We start from the raw sequence: 16,500 nt of genomic DNA on the forward strand, positions 1-16,500 counted from the left end.
TTATCATGGATTAAAGTGCCAGGTGATCAGTAATCATAGCTTCAAAACATTGAAGACATGCTACAGAATGAACTTCCCTGTGACAGTAACCTTCAGTTTGCAGTAATCTGTCTTCTGGTGACTTGGGATAAGTGAACTGTGGCATTTTGAGTCTTCTTACTCCGCTTCTCGCAATTAACAGTTTTTAAACAGTATATTTTGCAGTCATACGTTTTACATGTGCACGTGTTTTGCTGCTGCTGAATTTTTTTCCCCTCTAAAGCACTTGAGTCAGGCAAGCCTCATTCTGCTCTTGATGCTGCCTTGCTAGTGCGTGTGTCTCAGGTTGCAGTATGTCTCCAGTGAGCAGATAAATATCCAATATGTTTGTTTTTCAGATAATGAACAGAAAATTAAGAGAAACTGATGCTTTAATGGAGACATTAGGGTCATCACCAGTTACTGTCAGCAAAAAGTGATCAAAACAACTCAATTTATCTTTAGTAGTAGTTCTCATAGGTATTTCTTTGCTCTGGTTCCTTTGGCATAGTGGTGATCTAAATTCTTCTCGTTCTGAATTAGGGTCAACACACTTCCAAATGTTGGCCTAAAGGAAGGGATTCTGTTTACCCGTCTGGGCGATCTGCATATTTGGGCTTTAAGGAAACATCAGCAATCCCTGCTAGGGTACTGTGCACCTTAGGTTTATTATGCCAGGTGGAGAGATGGCTGGTGCTGAAACAGCTTGTTTGAAGGCAGTGTTCTGCCAATGCGCTGGGGCAGTACGGTTTCTAGCCATGGAAGCCTCCTGAGGGTAGTCAACCCCTAATTACACCAGACCTTGTGAAGAGTTCTTGGTCTAGTTCAGTATCTTCCCTTTTCACCAAGAAACAATCTCTACCACAGAGGATATGTAGGTTGATCACAAGATGTGTGAGTTGAGCAGGTTTGGGCTGAGCTTTCTGTGTGGTCAGGCAATGGCAGTGCATAATTCAGCGTGACTACTGGTTTAGGGTTTTTCTGTTTAGACAAGGTTAAAGGTTGTCTTAGGGCTTGCTTCCAAACAGGAGTCACCAAGGGAAAAACCAGATAGAGCTGTGGGCAGTTCAGCACTTGTGCTGAGTTCATCTTCTGAGATTCCTCAGCCAGCAAACCTTAACGGTTGACCGAGGAGCACAACAGGGAGATCTGTGTCAGACCAGCTTTGCATTCAGGAGAGAGGACTGGAATACGAACCACTCCCAGAAAACATCTGTCTGCTCATTCAGCAGTAGGTCCCGTTGCCTTCCATGGAGCTGTGTGATCTGTGTGGAGGTCTCTACTGCAGGAGCAGGAGTCTGTCCTGCTCCTTCCCGTGTGTCTCCTCTGTTCTCTGCAGCACATTGCCCAAACCTACAGAGCGCATGGGATTGTTGACTCTCTCTCCTCTCTGTTCTAGTAGGCCTTGAATCTCCAGCATCTTTGCTGTAACATGCATCTCCTGTGTTTTTCACTTATTTGGAGTCCAGGGCAGTTACACATCTAACAGATTGGAGCAAGTGCATGCTCTGTTCTTGAACAGACTTTTAAGCAGTAGCTACATATCTGGTTCCTGAGCAGATGTATTCTGGGATTTCCTGACCATGCTTTTCATGATGACATTGTTTAGGGCAACTCCTTGTGTGGCCACTTACATTTTGCCCTTAATGGAATTGGGATTCTGGGCTAGTTAAACTTTTGTTTTAACCCTGAATAGCCCTTCTCATGCAAGGTGAAGTTGGAGAAATTACTGCTTTAAAAAACAAAAAAGTGAGATGTGTGTGTGCAAAACACTTGTCCCCTTATGCAGTCTCATGAACTTGTACAGTGTACAAGTGTACTGATGGAGTGTAGGGGTAGGAATGAGTGATGGAGCAGAGAAGGGAAGGGCTGCAAAACCTGCCATTGCTACTGAAAGATCTGCTCAGGAGGTTGTACTTTGAATCTGTAGACTTGATTGGAGTTTGCCTCCATGAGTTTTACCTCGTGCTACCACTGATCCTTCAAAAGGGGCAAAAGATTACAGAGATACTTTGCCAGTGTCCCCTGATGCAAAAAGCAAAAATTAATTTTTGTTATGTACATCCAAGGCCTTGCATCTTCCTAAGATGCATTGAGTTCTTCAGTGAGGCGATGTGGTTCTTGGTTCTGTACTGTCTTTATAGTTTGAACTGCCTTAAAATGGTACTACAGTACCCTTTCATGTGCCTTTGGCTTGAGGAATGCCTGGGAATCTGTTGTTTAAATCTCTATTGAAATAAGCAGGGCTAACCAGTTACTGTGAAAGACGAGGTGAACTCGTAAGAACTGTTTCATTTTTCTTGCCATCACACCACAAGCAGCAGCTGTAGATGCTCATAGGATGGTTAATTTCAGAAATCACATAGTTTAGTAGTTGTCAAGAGGAGGGAAAACCTTCAGTCTCCTGTTTACATATGATGATGAGATGCATAAACTGGAGCATGAACCTCCATGCTGGAACTTCTCCTAAGATTCAGCAACATCATGGGCAGAAATATGGCTTCTGTTAAAACGTTGAGGTTTTTTGTTTATTTGTTTGTTTTTCTTTTTTCGTCTGTGGACTGCCACGAGTGTAAAGCATTTACATGGTTGCCTCATGGAAGCCTTGTTATTCAGAGTAACAGCAAATCCTGCAAAATTAGCCTATTTTGTTAATTTGGGAGTGAAGCATGATAAATGGTTCTTAGTTTGTACCTAGAAATATTTCTGAAAAACAAAGGCTTGACAATCCTTGAAGCTGAATGCCGGTTACTTAACCTTTTGCATTTATATTTGTGTCTGCTGTGGGTGGGGATCCTCTTGTAGCCTTTCTAAAGGTAGTCTGTTCTTTCCTCCTGTTATCTTCTCCATTAAGGCTGGATAGTGCAGCTTGATGGATGAGTGGATGTCGTTCTTGGGAAAGTAAATTTAAGGCAAAAAGTAAATGGGGAAGGAAGGATTTTTATTTCTGAACTAGCTGTTTTGGTTTCTTTTCTCAAGGACCGTAGGAATAAATCTGAACAATACGAGGTTGAGTTGCACCTGTAAAAATGGATTCATTTTGTTAGCTTCCTCCTGTTCTGCACAAAGCCACGAGCAGCAGAAGTACTGGAAGAGCCTGCTGCGTAGGCTTATGCTAACCGTATGTTAACTTAGCTTAAAAAAAATTAAACCCTACCTCCTGCAGAACTTGATTTGCCATTGAGAGGAGCTTTCCACTTGCTGGGAGTGAAGGGGAGTTTTTCAGTCCTTGGCAATTGTGCACAGAGGTGGCTATTGTTATTGGCTCAAGGATTGTAGAAAGAACTTTAATTTCCCTGCTTTGTTTGATGCCTCTGCAACTCCAGACTGTCTTTCAATGCAAATATTTAGCTGACTGTCCACTGTTGCTGCTTCTAGGTTTCGTTCATTTTACATTTTCTTCCCCTATGCTTGTCATTCCTCTACATTGAGTGTTTGGCGTTATTTTTCATGAGACTTTTTTGTTTCCAAACGAATTTTATTTTCTCTCTAGGTCATTTATGTATTTGTCTTCACTAATGTTTGCAACATCTCCGAACATAGTATCCTCTGTGAATTTAACTAACGTGCTGTTTACCCTTTCTTCCAGATCCAGTTTCTGATCCTACTTCCACATTTGGGAGTATGCAAGGGACAAACACATCTCTTTGCGTAGCTTGACTGGATATCCCAAGACTAGGATGTTAGTATATTTAAACATTTTCTTTTGCATTAAAATGTTGCCAGTATCTTAATTGCACATAGATTATTATTTTTTAAAATGTAATTAGCTTTATTGGCATTATGCATATTCAGAAGCCTGCTGGTAGAAACAGTTTTTCTGCAGTCTGACTAGTGCTTATTGGTGACTTTAAAATGGGTGCAGGAGTAAAAAGAATTTCAGGGTTGCTTTCAAAATGAGCTTATTTGCTGTTATAGCTTTAGCACTCATTCTTGAAAATGTTGGCTCTTTGTGTAATAAGATTAACTGTAGGTTAATCCATGAACATATAAAATCTTTAGACTGTGTTCAAGATATTTATGAAAGACCACTTCAGACTTCTGAATGCATGAAGAGAGATTTTTAAATACTTGAAATAGTCAAATATCTGTAGAAATACTTGCATCAAATAATTGTTAACAAAAAACAGAATTGCACACTGAAATTTTTTTTTTTGATTCCCTGCATCACAGGTCATATTATTCTGGGACTTGTAAGGAACCAGTTGTCAGGAAGAGTAAACCCTATGCTAAACTATTTTTGCAGATTTGATAATGCAGCTTCCTTAAAAATGTGTTCTGTGATTGTGTTGTAGCTATTGCAAAATGAAGTATTGCATGTTTTCTGTTATGTAAGTAATTGTATGGCAGTAATTAGCAGTTCAAAGATAAAGAAGTCAGCATTAAACTAATATGCTATTTTTAAAAAATGTTGGTTTTCCGACTCAGCCACTTCTTGGAGTGTATTCAACTACCACTATATTTAATTGAATTACTTATTGAGCACTAGTATAAGTACTGAAGTAGCTAGGATGCTGAATGCAGTGTTCACCATGTAGCTGTGGATTTTGCAGGTTTCTCTGCAGCCTTACTTTTCCAGTGTGTTCTCTCCCCCTTGTAAATGAAAGGAGCCTTCTCTTCATGTGGTTTGAATTTCTTTTGTTAAAACTGCTGCCGACCTTCTTGGCTAACATTTTAAAGTAATTAGGTACAATTTCTCTGCTTGGATTTTAATTTGTAGTGTTCAGCTCTGTACATGGGCAATATATTTAGATAAAATTGCAGTTCTTTAGCTTGATTACTTTGACAAAAGAAGAACTAGTACTAGGAAAGTGCAGTGTTTTGTGACACTTGTTCTGGTATCCCACTGCATTTTGTTTTAGTGGCTAATTTCCTTCACTCACCCCTTTGATATTATTCCTGTGGTTTGATAGAAAAATAAGTTTATTGTGGTAGCTTACAAGCTTTTTGAGGGAATTTAAGACTCATTGAGTATTATTGTTTATCAAATCTGCTGAAGCACATCTAATATTCCTTGAACCTGGAAATGTTTCTGGAGTGAAAAATAATTAAAAAAAATGCTGGCTATATCTGAAATAACCTTCAGTATTTAAGGTCTAAAACTGATAGTGGTGGGGAACAAGGCACTTGCATGAAGTAGTTATTAATGCTTCTTGCACACGTGGTCTTCAGCAAATTACTGTTCACTCTTTGTGCCACACTTTGTTCCTTACATGTGCCTGATGCTGTTTTTCTTTTAGAGAAACTTTTATATGAAAAATTCTGTAGGGACAAAATGACCTTAAGGAAAGATATTTACAAAGTGTTGTAGACATCAACCTATTTTGTAACTTTTGGATATCTATTGGTGCTTCTGTAGTCTTTTAATCCCATAGGATCAGATGATTAGGGTGTAGCCTGCAGAAGCACAGTTTGTATCAAATTCCTTCACTGTTAATATGGGTGCACTGCTGGCAGTTCCTAGCCATGGATTAGGAAATGTAAGCTCTGAGGTTTTGGTCTGAAAGAACTATTCAGAAGTTACAAAAAGAGCTGCTTTGGATGTAAGTGGACAGTGACGCTCATCTTAAAAGCTGAAGCTTCTAGCAAAGCAGCATTCAAAACTGTGAAGTGTTTCTGTTGTTTCTCATATAGAGGTTGTTAGAGGTATTTCAGAATTAAGCAATACAGCGTAGTGTGGAATGCGCAAGCGTGAGAGGATTTGTGTGTAGGTTACCTGGAAAATTTAACTCTGCTTTGGAACACGGGATCTGTGATTGGCAGTTTCTTAGAAGGCTGAGTGATCTACCAATATTTCTTCACTTAGCACTAAAGAATTGGTTTTAGGTCTTCTGATCATCCTAAATAGGGACTTCATTCTTTGAACAAACCTGAGGTGCTAACGTGTCCACTTAGACCTTTTTATTGAGATACCAGTTGTAAAATCAGACCAAGGCTAGCTGTTCTAGAAGTCTTTCTGAATATTTTGTCTTTGTAACAGTTTGATGTTCTTGACTAGAAACCTGTAATTTGTTTAACTGTGAGCATGTCCTGAGATTCTGCTGTAATGCAATGACTTTGAGAACCACAGGGTTCAGAAAGTGTAGGACTGCTGTCTTCTCTCAAGTTCAGATCACAAATGATGCTTTCAAGCAAAGAACTTCAAGTAGACTAAAACCAGAAGAAGTGGGGGAATAGGGTGGACTTAACCAAAGTACATTGGATTAAACATTTGACTAAGGAAAGCCAATAATATGCCATGCTTCAGGAATTCTAGAAGGTCTGGAATTAATGAGGTGGTAAAGAGTGGGGAGTGTCAAAAAGCTGCACAGAACTGCTTGGCTTGAGGAAGATTTAAAGATGACGATAGAAGCTGAAATTACTGTGTGTATAACTCAGTTAAGTGCAATATAAGTTGTTAAATATACCTGTAGGCACCAAATTCATTGTAGCTACCCAGGAAAGATATTTGGGCATAACTTTGAAATCCTGAATGACCATCATAAAATCTGTATCCTCTATCATGTTACTTTTGTGTCAGCCAAATCCCAAGGGATTTTTCCTGACTATGGTCTTCAGTTCTGATCCAGTAATTACTTCAGGTGTCTGTCTCAAATCTGAATACGGGAAAGGCAATCTGAGAGAGCAAACAAAGAAGTCAGACAGGTCCTGATTTTCTCAGTGTTGTTGTCTAAGCTGTCACTGCACTTGCCACTTGTTCCTGCTGACATAACTGAACTGGGCCAGGAAGTATTTCCAGTCTAGAAGTAAGGCAAGCAAAAATGATTATTTTTTTCTTTGTCTTCTGTATGCTATTGTACAGTTGTTTATATTGCCAGTGACAAGTGTGAATATAAATGCTGATGTTAAGCATCCTTCCTCCTGTCCAACGTTGCTGTCAAGAAGGGGAAAGAAAAGCTCGGTGTAACCCTGGTTGTAGTTTAACACAAAATGCCTTAAAGAACCTGGGGTGCTTCTCCTGAGAGGCACACCTGCAGACATAGCTTACAGAATTGGGGGCGTCTAGCTGAAGCTAACAGGTTAGTGAGATTCCAAGAGTTGCTACATGAAATGATGGCAGACATTGCGTACATACCAGAAGTGAGAGAGATTTATCAGTCACTTGCTCTTTGGGAAAATTTCTACTAATCCCTAAAGGCGAGGCTTTCTTACAGCTATTTACTGCAAGTTTCTTGGCTTCTGAGTGTGGTTGGTTGTTGTTGTTGTTTTTTTTTTTTTTAAGGCGGTTCACTGCTCCTAGTCTACACTGAGTAATATTCTATCCCATCTGGCAATTTCAGTTCCCATAGTTAATTTCAGCACCGAGTTGTTTTGCTGCTGTAATACTTTGTTACAAAGTTCTCAGCAGCTGTGCTTATGCTTTTCTGTTTCCAGAGGAATACCAGGGCTTGCAGCCTCTTTAGTGCATAGGCATAACCCGAGGTGTGACTGAAGGCTAGGTGAGAGTGTTTCTGCTAGTATTTAGTTCTATTGGCTCAAGAGTAACAATAGTAACACAGCTTTATCTTCCCTGTGTGCAAGAGTCGTCCTGTGCTTACTTGTACCATTTTGTTCTGGATACTATTGCTGTTCAAACCTCCATAAAGCTGGAGAGGGCTGTTAAGTTTAGCTCTGCTTCCTTTGGGTTTGCACCTTGTGTTGTAGACTCATGGAATGCCTTGCTTGAGCTATACTTTTAAATGTGACTTCAGTGATCACAATTAGTCACTATAATATACACTGTGGCTAGTGTGAATTCTGTGCTATGTGTTTTTCAGTGGTAAGATGCTCCTCTCTGTGTGCTGATTTGTTTTCAGGGTTTTTGTTAGAGGTGGATAACTTTTGCCCCCTGCCCTGCTTTCATTTACCCTTTTGGTTTTGTGTAGCTGCCTGTGTCACCCACTGATGTCACCTAGATCATCCTTTCTTTTGAGACAGAACTGACCTGTCCACCTGAAAACTCTAAGGATACTTTTCCAGAGTTTCTGGGAAGCCCTCTCAAAACATCAGGAGGTATGCTTCATAGTCACTGTAATCATGATTCAACTTTCTTTCCATGATCTTTCTTTGCTTCTGTTAGCATCATAATCAGAATTTAGATAAACTCTCTGGTGGTGTAGTGAAATAATTGCTTGACTTAAAGCGGTGTATCTTGGCATACCATAAGGTTTCTCAGGATGCTATGAGCTAGCTGGAGTCAAGGTGCCCCCCTTCATAGGGGCAATTATGTAATGGCTTATGATAGAGGTTTATTTTACACCAGGCAGACTTGCAATCATAAATATCAGAGTAAAAGTGCTTGTGGCAGTTTTCACCTTACAGGTAAGCTCAGTATATTCACTTCTCAACTAAGAAATGTTCAGTTATTTTAACAGGTCTATTAGTTGAAGATCATCAGATTTTCGATGATGGGTGATACAACTAGTTTCCTAAGTAGAATCACATTTTCATTCCCATTTGCAGACTACTCTATAGATCTGAAAATCTCTGCATACAGAAATGGTGAAAGGGGTATTTAGAACTTGAGAGCCAAAAAGAATAGAATAATGTATTGAGTTAATTCAGTAATGAATCATGATATAAGTAACCTCCTGTGATAAAGAAAGTGAAACTGAGTCACACTTTCAAGAGTTTTATAGATTAGAGCTGTGGTTTGGTAGATGCTTTTTCTGATGGTAGTCCTTGTTTAAGTGGATTTAGCAGCTCATACCTAGCCTTTCTGGGCTGATTTTATTTGTGAATTGTTTTAGCTAGTCTGTTTTCAGTAGGTGATTGTGTTGCAGACAGGGAATAATGTGGGACAGGACTCAACTGCTGGGGTAAGGCAACCCTCTTCAAATAGGACAGCTGTGGAGTATGAAATACAGCTCATACCTCAGCCAGTTTAACTCACACCTCTAACACTTTTGCACCATGCCAGTGCGTATCCCTTGAGGCTGGGGTGGAAGTCATTGGTGTCCTGTGCTTCCACATACCCAACTTCTGTGGGAAAGGGAGGGTTCCTCCATGGTTTAAACTGGCATGGGCCTCTGCTATATCTGCTTGTGGCAAATTGTTCATGACAGCACACCTGACTCACTGATAGAAGCATTACTGTGGCCATGAAACAAAGTGCAGCAGTGAATTGATGCTGCTGGACATCCTATCTCTTCTGTGGAAGACATTTTCCACGCAGGTCAATTCCATCTCCTGCAAGGCTGTTCTTAAGCTTGTGTCTCAGGAGCGTGGGGTAACCAGCAGTTTATGAATGTCATCTTGCCTTTGCTTGGGAGTGAAGCATTAACAGATTGTCTCCAATGGGAAAAAAGTTTCAAGATTTTTATTTTAATGTAATAACTAATGCAACACTGTTGGAGCTGGAAAAAATTGTCTCAAGAGAAACATTTGGGTCTCTTTATAAAACTTCTGGTCTGTGCTGTTTTGTGCTATTGTGCACTCCCATTCTTGAGCTGTTTGACTCTCTTGATCTGTTTGTAAATATTTTAGCTAGTTGTTACAATTTCTTCCCTGAAAGTTGTACCTGGTTGCCTGTTGGAACTCCATACCTGGAGGTTGAACAAATAAGAGCACCGTCTTTGAATTGAAATACTGAAAAGCAACTCCGTCTTTCAATTTTTAGTGTTAAAATTTGTCTGTTTGGATTTTAGTTTAGTTGATTTTTTTTTTAATTTAGATCTTATTCTACCCTTAAATAAAACTATCTTTTCAGGATGCTTAAAAAGTTGGTAGTTACTGAAACTCTTCTTTTGTCATTCTTTGCCATTTTGTGATGTCTGTGTTTTCTGGTTTATTGTCTAAAGTAATGAAGTGCAAGTATTTACATGAGAAGATTCCAGTCAAGTCCTGCATTGGTGGTGCCTGGCTGTGAAGGAAAGAAGGCAGTCATACAATAGACCTCCTGATCTTGAGTTAAAATGTAAAACGGAAGCCCACAACCCCTGACTTGAACAACTATCCAGATCAGTGATGCAGTATCTGCAAACTGGAGGATCTTTCCACCCCTGCAAATCCACATGAAGGCAGCTCAGACTGCCAGAGCAATTGCTGTATCTTGAGGTGATGTTGACAGCCATTGCAGGGTCCTTGGCTTTTCTTGAATTCTGCTTCCAAGGCTTTTGATTTGAGATAAGAAGGTTGCATGCCTTCATGTTACTCTCTTCTTGATATCGGATCATACACACAAAAATACTCCTCGTGGGAGGGAAGCAGGAGATGATCCATATTTTGCCTTTTGCCTTGCTATACTCTGCACTCTGGCAACAAGCTTTATAACTTGTCACTTCTGGTTTTTTGGGGTTGAATTTTCAGTTGTAATCAGTGAGATAATCTGCCGGTTAGAGTGCTAACATTGGATGGGGAGGCCTGTTTCCATTTCTTGCGCTGCAGCCCAGCCTGGTATCTTTCTTGCTTTGCCTCTCTGTTCTTCCTTGTAGAGGGGAGAGATCTACCCTCTTTTAGAGTGTTTGGCAGGGCACTTTTCTGCTGTGAAGGCAAGTGCATTGCAGTGCTGTAATTCAGATATGAAGCTGATTTTCTGTCATGCTTAGCACATTAAATTTTAAATGCATTGCTGTGAGTTTGGGATTGCATCAGAGAAAATGTTCTTAGACTTGGTTCTCAGAGGAAAAGGAATAGCTTGGTTAAGAGGGATGCTTGGAGAGGAGTGAGGATGATCTGCTACGGCTTTTTTTTAAGTTACAGGCTAGTAGTGGAATTTTAATGAAGTCCTGCAGAATGGGTGGCCAGTCAGAAGCACTTACATCAACAGTACTTGTAGTTTTTTGCTGCTTTTTTGATTTCTGAGCTTACTGCTGTGGTAAGGTACTGTAACAGTGAAATAGCTGTTTGACAGAACATGCACCTTGTTGTCTTCTTAATTGGTTCAAAGGAAACTTCTCTACTGGAGATGCTCTTCTACAGTGAGTAAAGCATTACTCTAAGGCCAAAGAATTTGTTTTATCTTGAGCTCCAAGGGCCTGTTTAGGGACCCCAGCAGGCAATGCTCTGTATTTTGTCTTGGGAAGAGGAGGTGTTTTGGTGCAAAAAGGTACAGAAGAGCTGTGTGTTGCTATAAAGAACTTGGATATACGTGTTCTTTTAAACAGTACCTGTCTTAACATCCACAGTTCTTTTCTTCTGTATGCATGTTTCTTTATTGCTATTATAGAGTCAGGTTATTGATATTTAAGGTCCCTGGAATCCTCTGGAGCAGGGATGTCTGCAGTAGATCCCTGAACAGTGCAGTTTCAGTAACCAGAATGGGGAAGCACAAAATTTGAAAAATTGCTTGAGATGTGCAGTTTTTTCTTTGTTCCCCGAGAAACTAAAGCAAAGTTGGTTTAACTTGGAGTACTTAATTGGGCTCCATTCAGATAACGAGATCCCTCATCATAGGTGGATGGGAGTATCTTCTGTTTTGTTGCATGAATAAAAGAATGTTCACAACTTATAATTATATGCATGTCCTGAGATTTAGTGTATATTAATAACCGTCCTGTGACTTTTTTTCCCCTCCCTTGTTGCTTGGTCTTGCTTTTCTATTAAGATGCCTGTGACTGAAACATTCAAGTTTAATAGATTTTTGTCCTGAAAGGGACAGAATTCCCATGTTACATATAGACTGTAGGATTTTTCTGAATTAATTCCTGCTTCAAATCCCATAGCTGTGGATAAATATAACCAATCTTGACCAGAAAATCTAGGCATGAGAAATCCAATAAAAACCTGATGTGATGGTGGTGGCTCCTGCTTCATACTAGTTAATGAGGCTCCTAACATGATGAATCTAAGTGCTAGGGGAGAGGGAAAGGGGAATAGATCTTAGCGGCCAGCCCATGCTTCCCTAAATAGCACCTCCAGAATCCTAGGATAGGGGGAGCATCGATCTGGTCCTGGAGTGCATGACTTGTGTCTTCAGTTGGACCTTTGTAAAATTAAAGAGTGTCTTATGTCTGGTTGAATTTGATCAGCTTCCAATTTCAGCTACTGGATCTGGGTATGTCTTTGAGAAGCTGTTTTTCCTGTTCCTGGATGTGTGATTTGTGGCTTTCTCCATTCCCCCCCGCCCCCCTTTCGAAGTAGTGTTTAATTGCATTTGCTTTGGTAAGCAGCCTCTGTGACCTGGGCCTTTTGTTACTTGCTGCTCTTCCTGTCTTTGTAGCTCCTGCAAATTTAGTGACTGCTTTCTTCCAAGTCACCGGCTAGGACTAAAATGGTAAATGGCACAGGGCCAAGAGCCAATACCTGATGGACCTCTCTAGCAGTAGTTTCCCATTGACACAAACATTCAAGAGCTGTCACTTAATTGATTTTGAATCTGTTTTATATTTATTTGACTGAGTTGTGTTTCAGTTTTTCTTTTGGTTTGGTTTTTGTTTGGTTTTTATTGGTTTTTTGTTTGGTTTGGTTTTTTGTTTGTGATTTTTAATTTTAGTTTTTATTTTTGAGGTGTTTTTTTCAGTCTGGTATTAGTCAAAATATGTTGTGCCAGCCAAAAAATGTAAAATATTATGATACTTACTGCTAATAAAAATTTTAGTTTCATGAAAGTCTGATAAGAATTTTTGTAAGCCCATGTTGATCGAAACCATTTTTGCTGTTCGTTCCTCAGTAGTCCTCTGAACTGTTCTTGGCTTTGAAAACCTTTATCAAGTTGAGATTCCGGTACCTATTTGTTTAACGTTTTGACATTTCAAAGAGATGATTTTTTTCTTTTTCAAGTCCACTGGGACTTTCTCAATATTTCAGGACTTTCTGGAATTAAACACTGCTGGAATTACTCTTTGAGTAACTCCCCCTCAAAAAAACCAACACATCTCCATAGAATATAAAGACAGTTACCTTGCAAATGTTAATAACACTACCTTGATAAATTTTGTTGAATGATTGTATGCCATTCTGTTGAATGTTTCTTAATATACTACCATATTCTTATTCATATTACCTGAAAAAAACAATCGACATGTGTCTTGGTTTTGATCTTATTTTTGCTTACTTTACAGTTGTGTGCATCTCTTCTCTGACCTTTGCAACATTTCTGAATTTTGATTTATCTTCTCTGCTCTGAATCTTCCTGTCCATCTTCCAACCTCTTGTCTCCTCTTTTTGCTTTTACCCTTAGTCATATTGCAGATTTGTTTTTTGTTAGGTTGGTTAGTTTTCTGTTTCATTTTGCTTTTTGTTGTTGTTTGTTTTTTTAAAAATAATTTTAAAAATAATTTATTTTTTATTTTATTTTATTTTTTTTCCATTTAACAGGTCAGGTTTTTCTCCCCATGGTTTTGATGGTTCCTAGCAAGTTCTTAAATAGTTAAGAAATGTAAAGACAATATGTGGACAACTAATGCCTTAAGTTACTTGACTCATTTTCCAACTTTTTGAAGTTGTCCTTTTAATGTGCAAATTGCTATGTATTAAGGTGACTGTTTATTATAAGTAAATGCTGATTAATCACTTGTCTTATTTTCTGTTGCAATTGGTCCAGTGCAGTCAGACTTGATGGTCCCTGTGGGTCCCTTTCAACTCAAGATATTCTGATTCTCTGACCTACTATACTTAACTGCTGCCCTGGCTGATACTGACTTAGTCTACTGAGGTTTAGTTTACAAACTGATATTCACAGATTAAATTGATATGCACAGATAAGGGCTGAAGAGTTGAAAATTAATTATGTTGGTTTTTATTTTCTCCCTTCAGCACCCTTGATATGTTGATTTTTTTTTTTTGAGTTATTAAAAATTTATGTAGTAATATATTCAGACCAATAGTTGCCTGTTTTTTTTTACTACCCTCAAAATTATTTGTGCCACAAACTTAAAGGCAAGCTTTACTGCTTTTACCAGATACATATATAGGGCTGAATTATGCAGTGACTTTTCAAAGATATGTTTGAACTGTGCTGTCTTGAGGTGAAAAAAAGCAGTGTTTGACATGCTGGGCTCTGTGTCAGTGGCACTCCAGAAATGCATCCCTGTCTTCTTCTGAAGATCTTGCATTCTTGTTTTTTATAGTGGAGAATGTGTCTTTGGTTAATCCACATTGCTAGAGATCAGCCAGTAAAGTCCTCTCCTGGACTATTGACTTCTCTAATACTGTTATTTCAAGGAGTCTGGTAGCTACTTAATCATTACAAGTGCTCTCAGTTTTAAGGGAGAAGATGACTTGAGGATCTAACTGGATTTTTTTTTTTTTTAAACTTAAGTTAAACTGTGGTGTTAAATTCTAATCTTAAACCATTAGCCGTCAAACTACAATTACAGTTTAAATTTATGACAAAATATTTGATTACAGGTGGGTAAAAATGCCAAGAAAAGATGAAAATAAAACTGCTTAGATGCAGAGACAAAACTAGTGAAATTTGACCATGCTGAAAACTGCATAGTCAACTCTTCTCTTTAGTTTTAATGTCTTTGCTTGCTACTCTTAGCATAAAAATGCCACATACATATTGATTTTTGTCACAAGCTGTTTTAGGGAATGCTTTACTTACAGAGCTAACAGTTGTGAAATAGGAGTAAGTGTGTAACAATCTCTGCATTTAACAAGTTATTCCACCCTTGCTTCAGTACTAAGGGTTTTCTTTGTTTGTTCTGGGATTTTAATTTTTTTTTTCTAGTTCTTCACTTCCTAGAGAGCCTTTTGGGATGTAGAGTTGTTTTACACTTCATAAATGTTGTACGTTTTAGAACATTAAACCCTTTTTTTTTTTTTCTAAAATCTTATACCCAAAAGATGTTTTTCATTGTAAAGATCACCAGTAGCATTTATGAGACTTAAGTGTGTGGCTGCTTTGATTGTGAAGAACATATCTGAGAAATCTAAATACTATTGATATTGAAAATCTGACATGTAAATTATATTGATTTCTAAAATACTGGGATCTTCATTCTTTTTCTCTCTTCTGTTATTCCTGCAACTTTTCCACTGGCTCTGCTGTTCAGCTGCTGTGAACTCTCAGACACTGAAATACAGATGATGAAAATAATAGAAACCGGAATTTAGCAGAGGCAGCCATGTTAATTTCTGTTCCATTTGAAATGCAGGAAAATATCATCTGCCAAATGGAAAAGGACAATCGGTGGGAAAAGAAATGTTCTTTTCAAGCTTCTAAGAGCAGTGACAATGGAGAGAAAAAATACTATAAAAAGTAGGCAGCTCCTTTTTCAAGATTTTGTTTTCAATGTATTCTGCATGATTAACTGTACACAGTTGCTCTTTTGGAGCCCTGAATGACTGAACACGACATCACAGGGCTTATACTGCCTTTGCTGCATTTCTCTTTGCATTTGGGGGGAATAGGGCTCAGCTTCATGGCAGTTTTACCAGTCTTTAGTATAATTTTTGAATACATTCATACTTCCCTTATTTGCCTTTTTTAATGTCAAACATTGCACATAAGATGTTCTGCTGTTGCTATGCAACTGCTAAATCCAATATTTAATATTAATAAAACCCGAGTGGCATTAGCATCACTCAGAACAGTGGGCTAGCAAACTATGATCATACAATATCCAAGCTGTAAAACTTGGCAGGGACTTCAGTGTGCAATTGCATGCATGGCAAACTGTGGGGCAGTGAGTCACTGGCAGTTACTATTTTAAGATTGATGAGTTTGAGTAAATTTCTGAGATTTTTGATTTATATATTTATATATATAATGTAAGTTTTTAAACAAAAAGATTAAGAATTAGGTTGGTTAGCTCTTTCCATATTTCCATAAGGTTTCATTTCAGAGTCAAATTCTGAGGGGTCACTACCCATAAAAGAGTCAGCATTATAAACCTATGGGTCAATACCCTGATTCTCCTATTTTTCTTCTAGGTCAGGTTGGTCGGCCCTTTCCCACTGTTCCTGCCACTTCCTGAAGCCTGAATTGGCTTTTTTTGGAGGCAGTGCTACTTCTCTGCCTGACAAGGTGCTGTTGAATGGGAGGTTTTTCCATTTTTTCTTCTTCCACCTTGTTTTCTGATCTCTCCCTATTTCTCTTTACTGCTTAATCACCGTCACTCTTTTTTTCCCCTTTCTTTCTTTTTTTTTATCCCCTTCTTTTATTTTCTTTTTCTTTTTCCCTTTTTTTTTTTTTTTTTTTTGTTCTCCACTTGGTCCTTTCTGAGATTGGATTTTTAGTGTCAGGCTCTGACAGGTGTTAGATCTTGTACCCCATCAATGCTTTGGCCATCTAAGTCATGTTGCAGACTGCAAATTCTGTAGGATCCTGCAGTTGACAGTGGTGGTGTTGGTGCACTGACACTCACTGACACCCAAAGGGGTGCAAGGCTATTTGTTCTTTCCTTTTGAAGACTGCTCTGCAAAACAGTAACTGATATTAGATCTGGATGAAGTCAGAATTATTTTAGAATTACTGCTCTTCTACAGTGTAATAACTGATTTCCTTCATAGTACATGATTGTCTAGATTTTGACTGATTTCTTAAAAATAGCTATTTCAGATAGTCTGTCTGTCCCCAATTCACCCGTGCAAATTTCTCTAAATTTACAACCATAT

General features: G+C 38.6%; 1 protein-coding gene across 11 annotated transcripts in view; it reads left to right on the plus strand.

Moving 5' to 3' along the window:
• Positions 1–16,500, plus strand: part of LCOR (ligand dependent nuclear receptor corepressor) — an 80,069-nt gene that overhangs the window by 13,625 nt on the left and 49,944 nt on the right. For 5 of the 11 annotated variants that reach the window (XM_050305818.1, XM_050305824.1, XM_050305817.1 and 2 more), the window contains exons 2-3: positions 3,608–3,700; positions 15,039–15,142. The exons of 4 other annotated variants lie outside the window; for them this stretch is intronic. In XM_050305818.1, the coding sequence (XP_050161775.1) occupies positions 3,699–3,700; positions 15,039–15,142 (106 nt within the window). In that variant the 5' untranslated portion in view covers positions 3,608–3,698. The remainder of the gene's footprint in view (positions 1–3,607; positions 3,701–15,038; positions 15,143–16,500) is intronic. 2 more of the 11 variants (XM_050305822.1, XM_050305823.1) reach the window with 1 other exon arrangement.

Source organism: Myiozetetes cayanensis, unplaced genomic scaffold, assembly GCF_022539395.1.
Source record: "Myiozetetes cayanensis isolate MyiCay16 unplaced genomic scaffold, myiCay2020 scf10, whole genome shotgun sequence".
Lineage (NCBI taxonomy): Eukaryota > Metazoa > Chordata > Aves > Passeriformes > Tyrannidae > Myiozetetes > Myiozetetes cayanensis.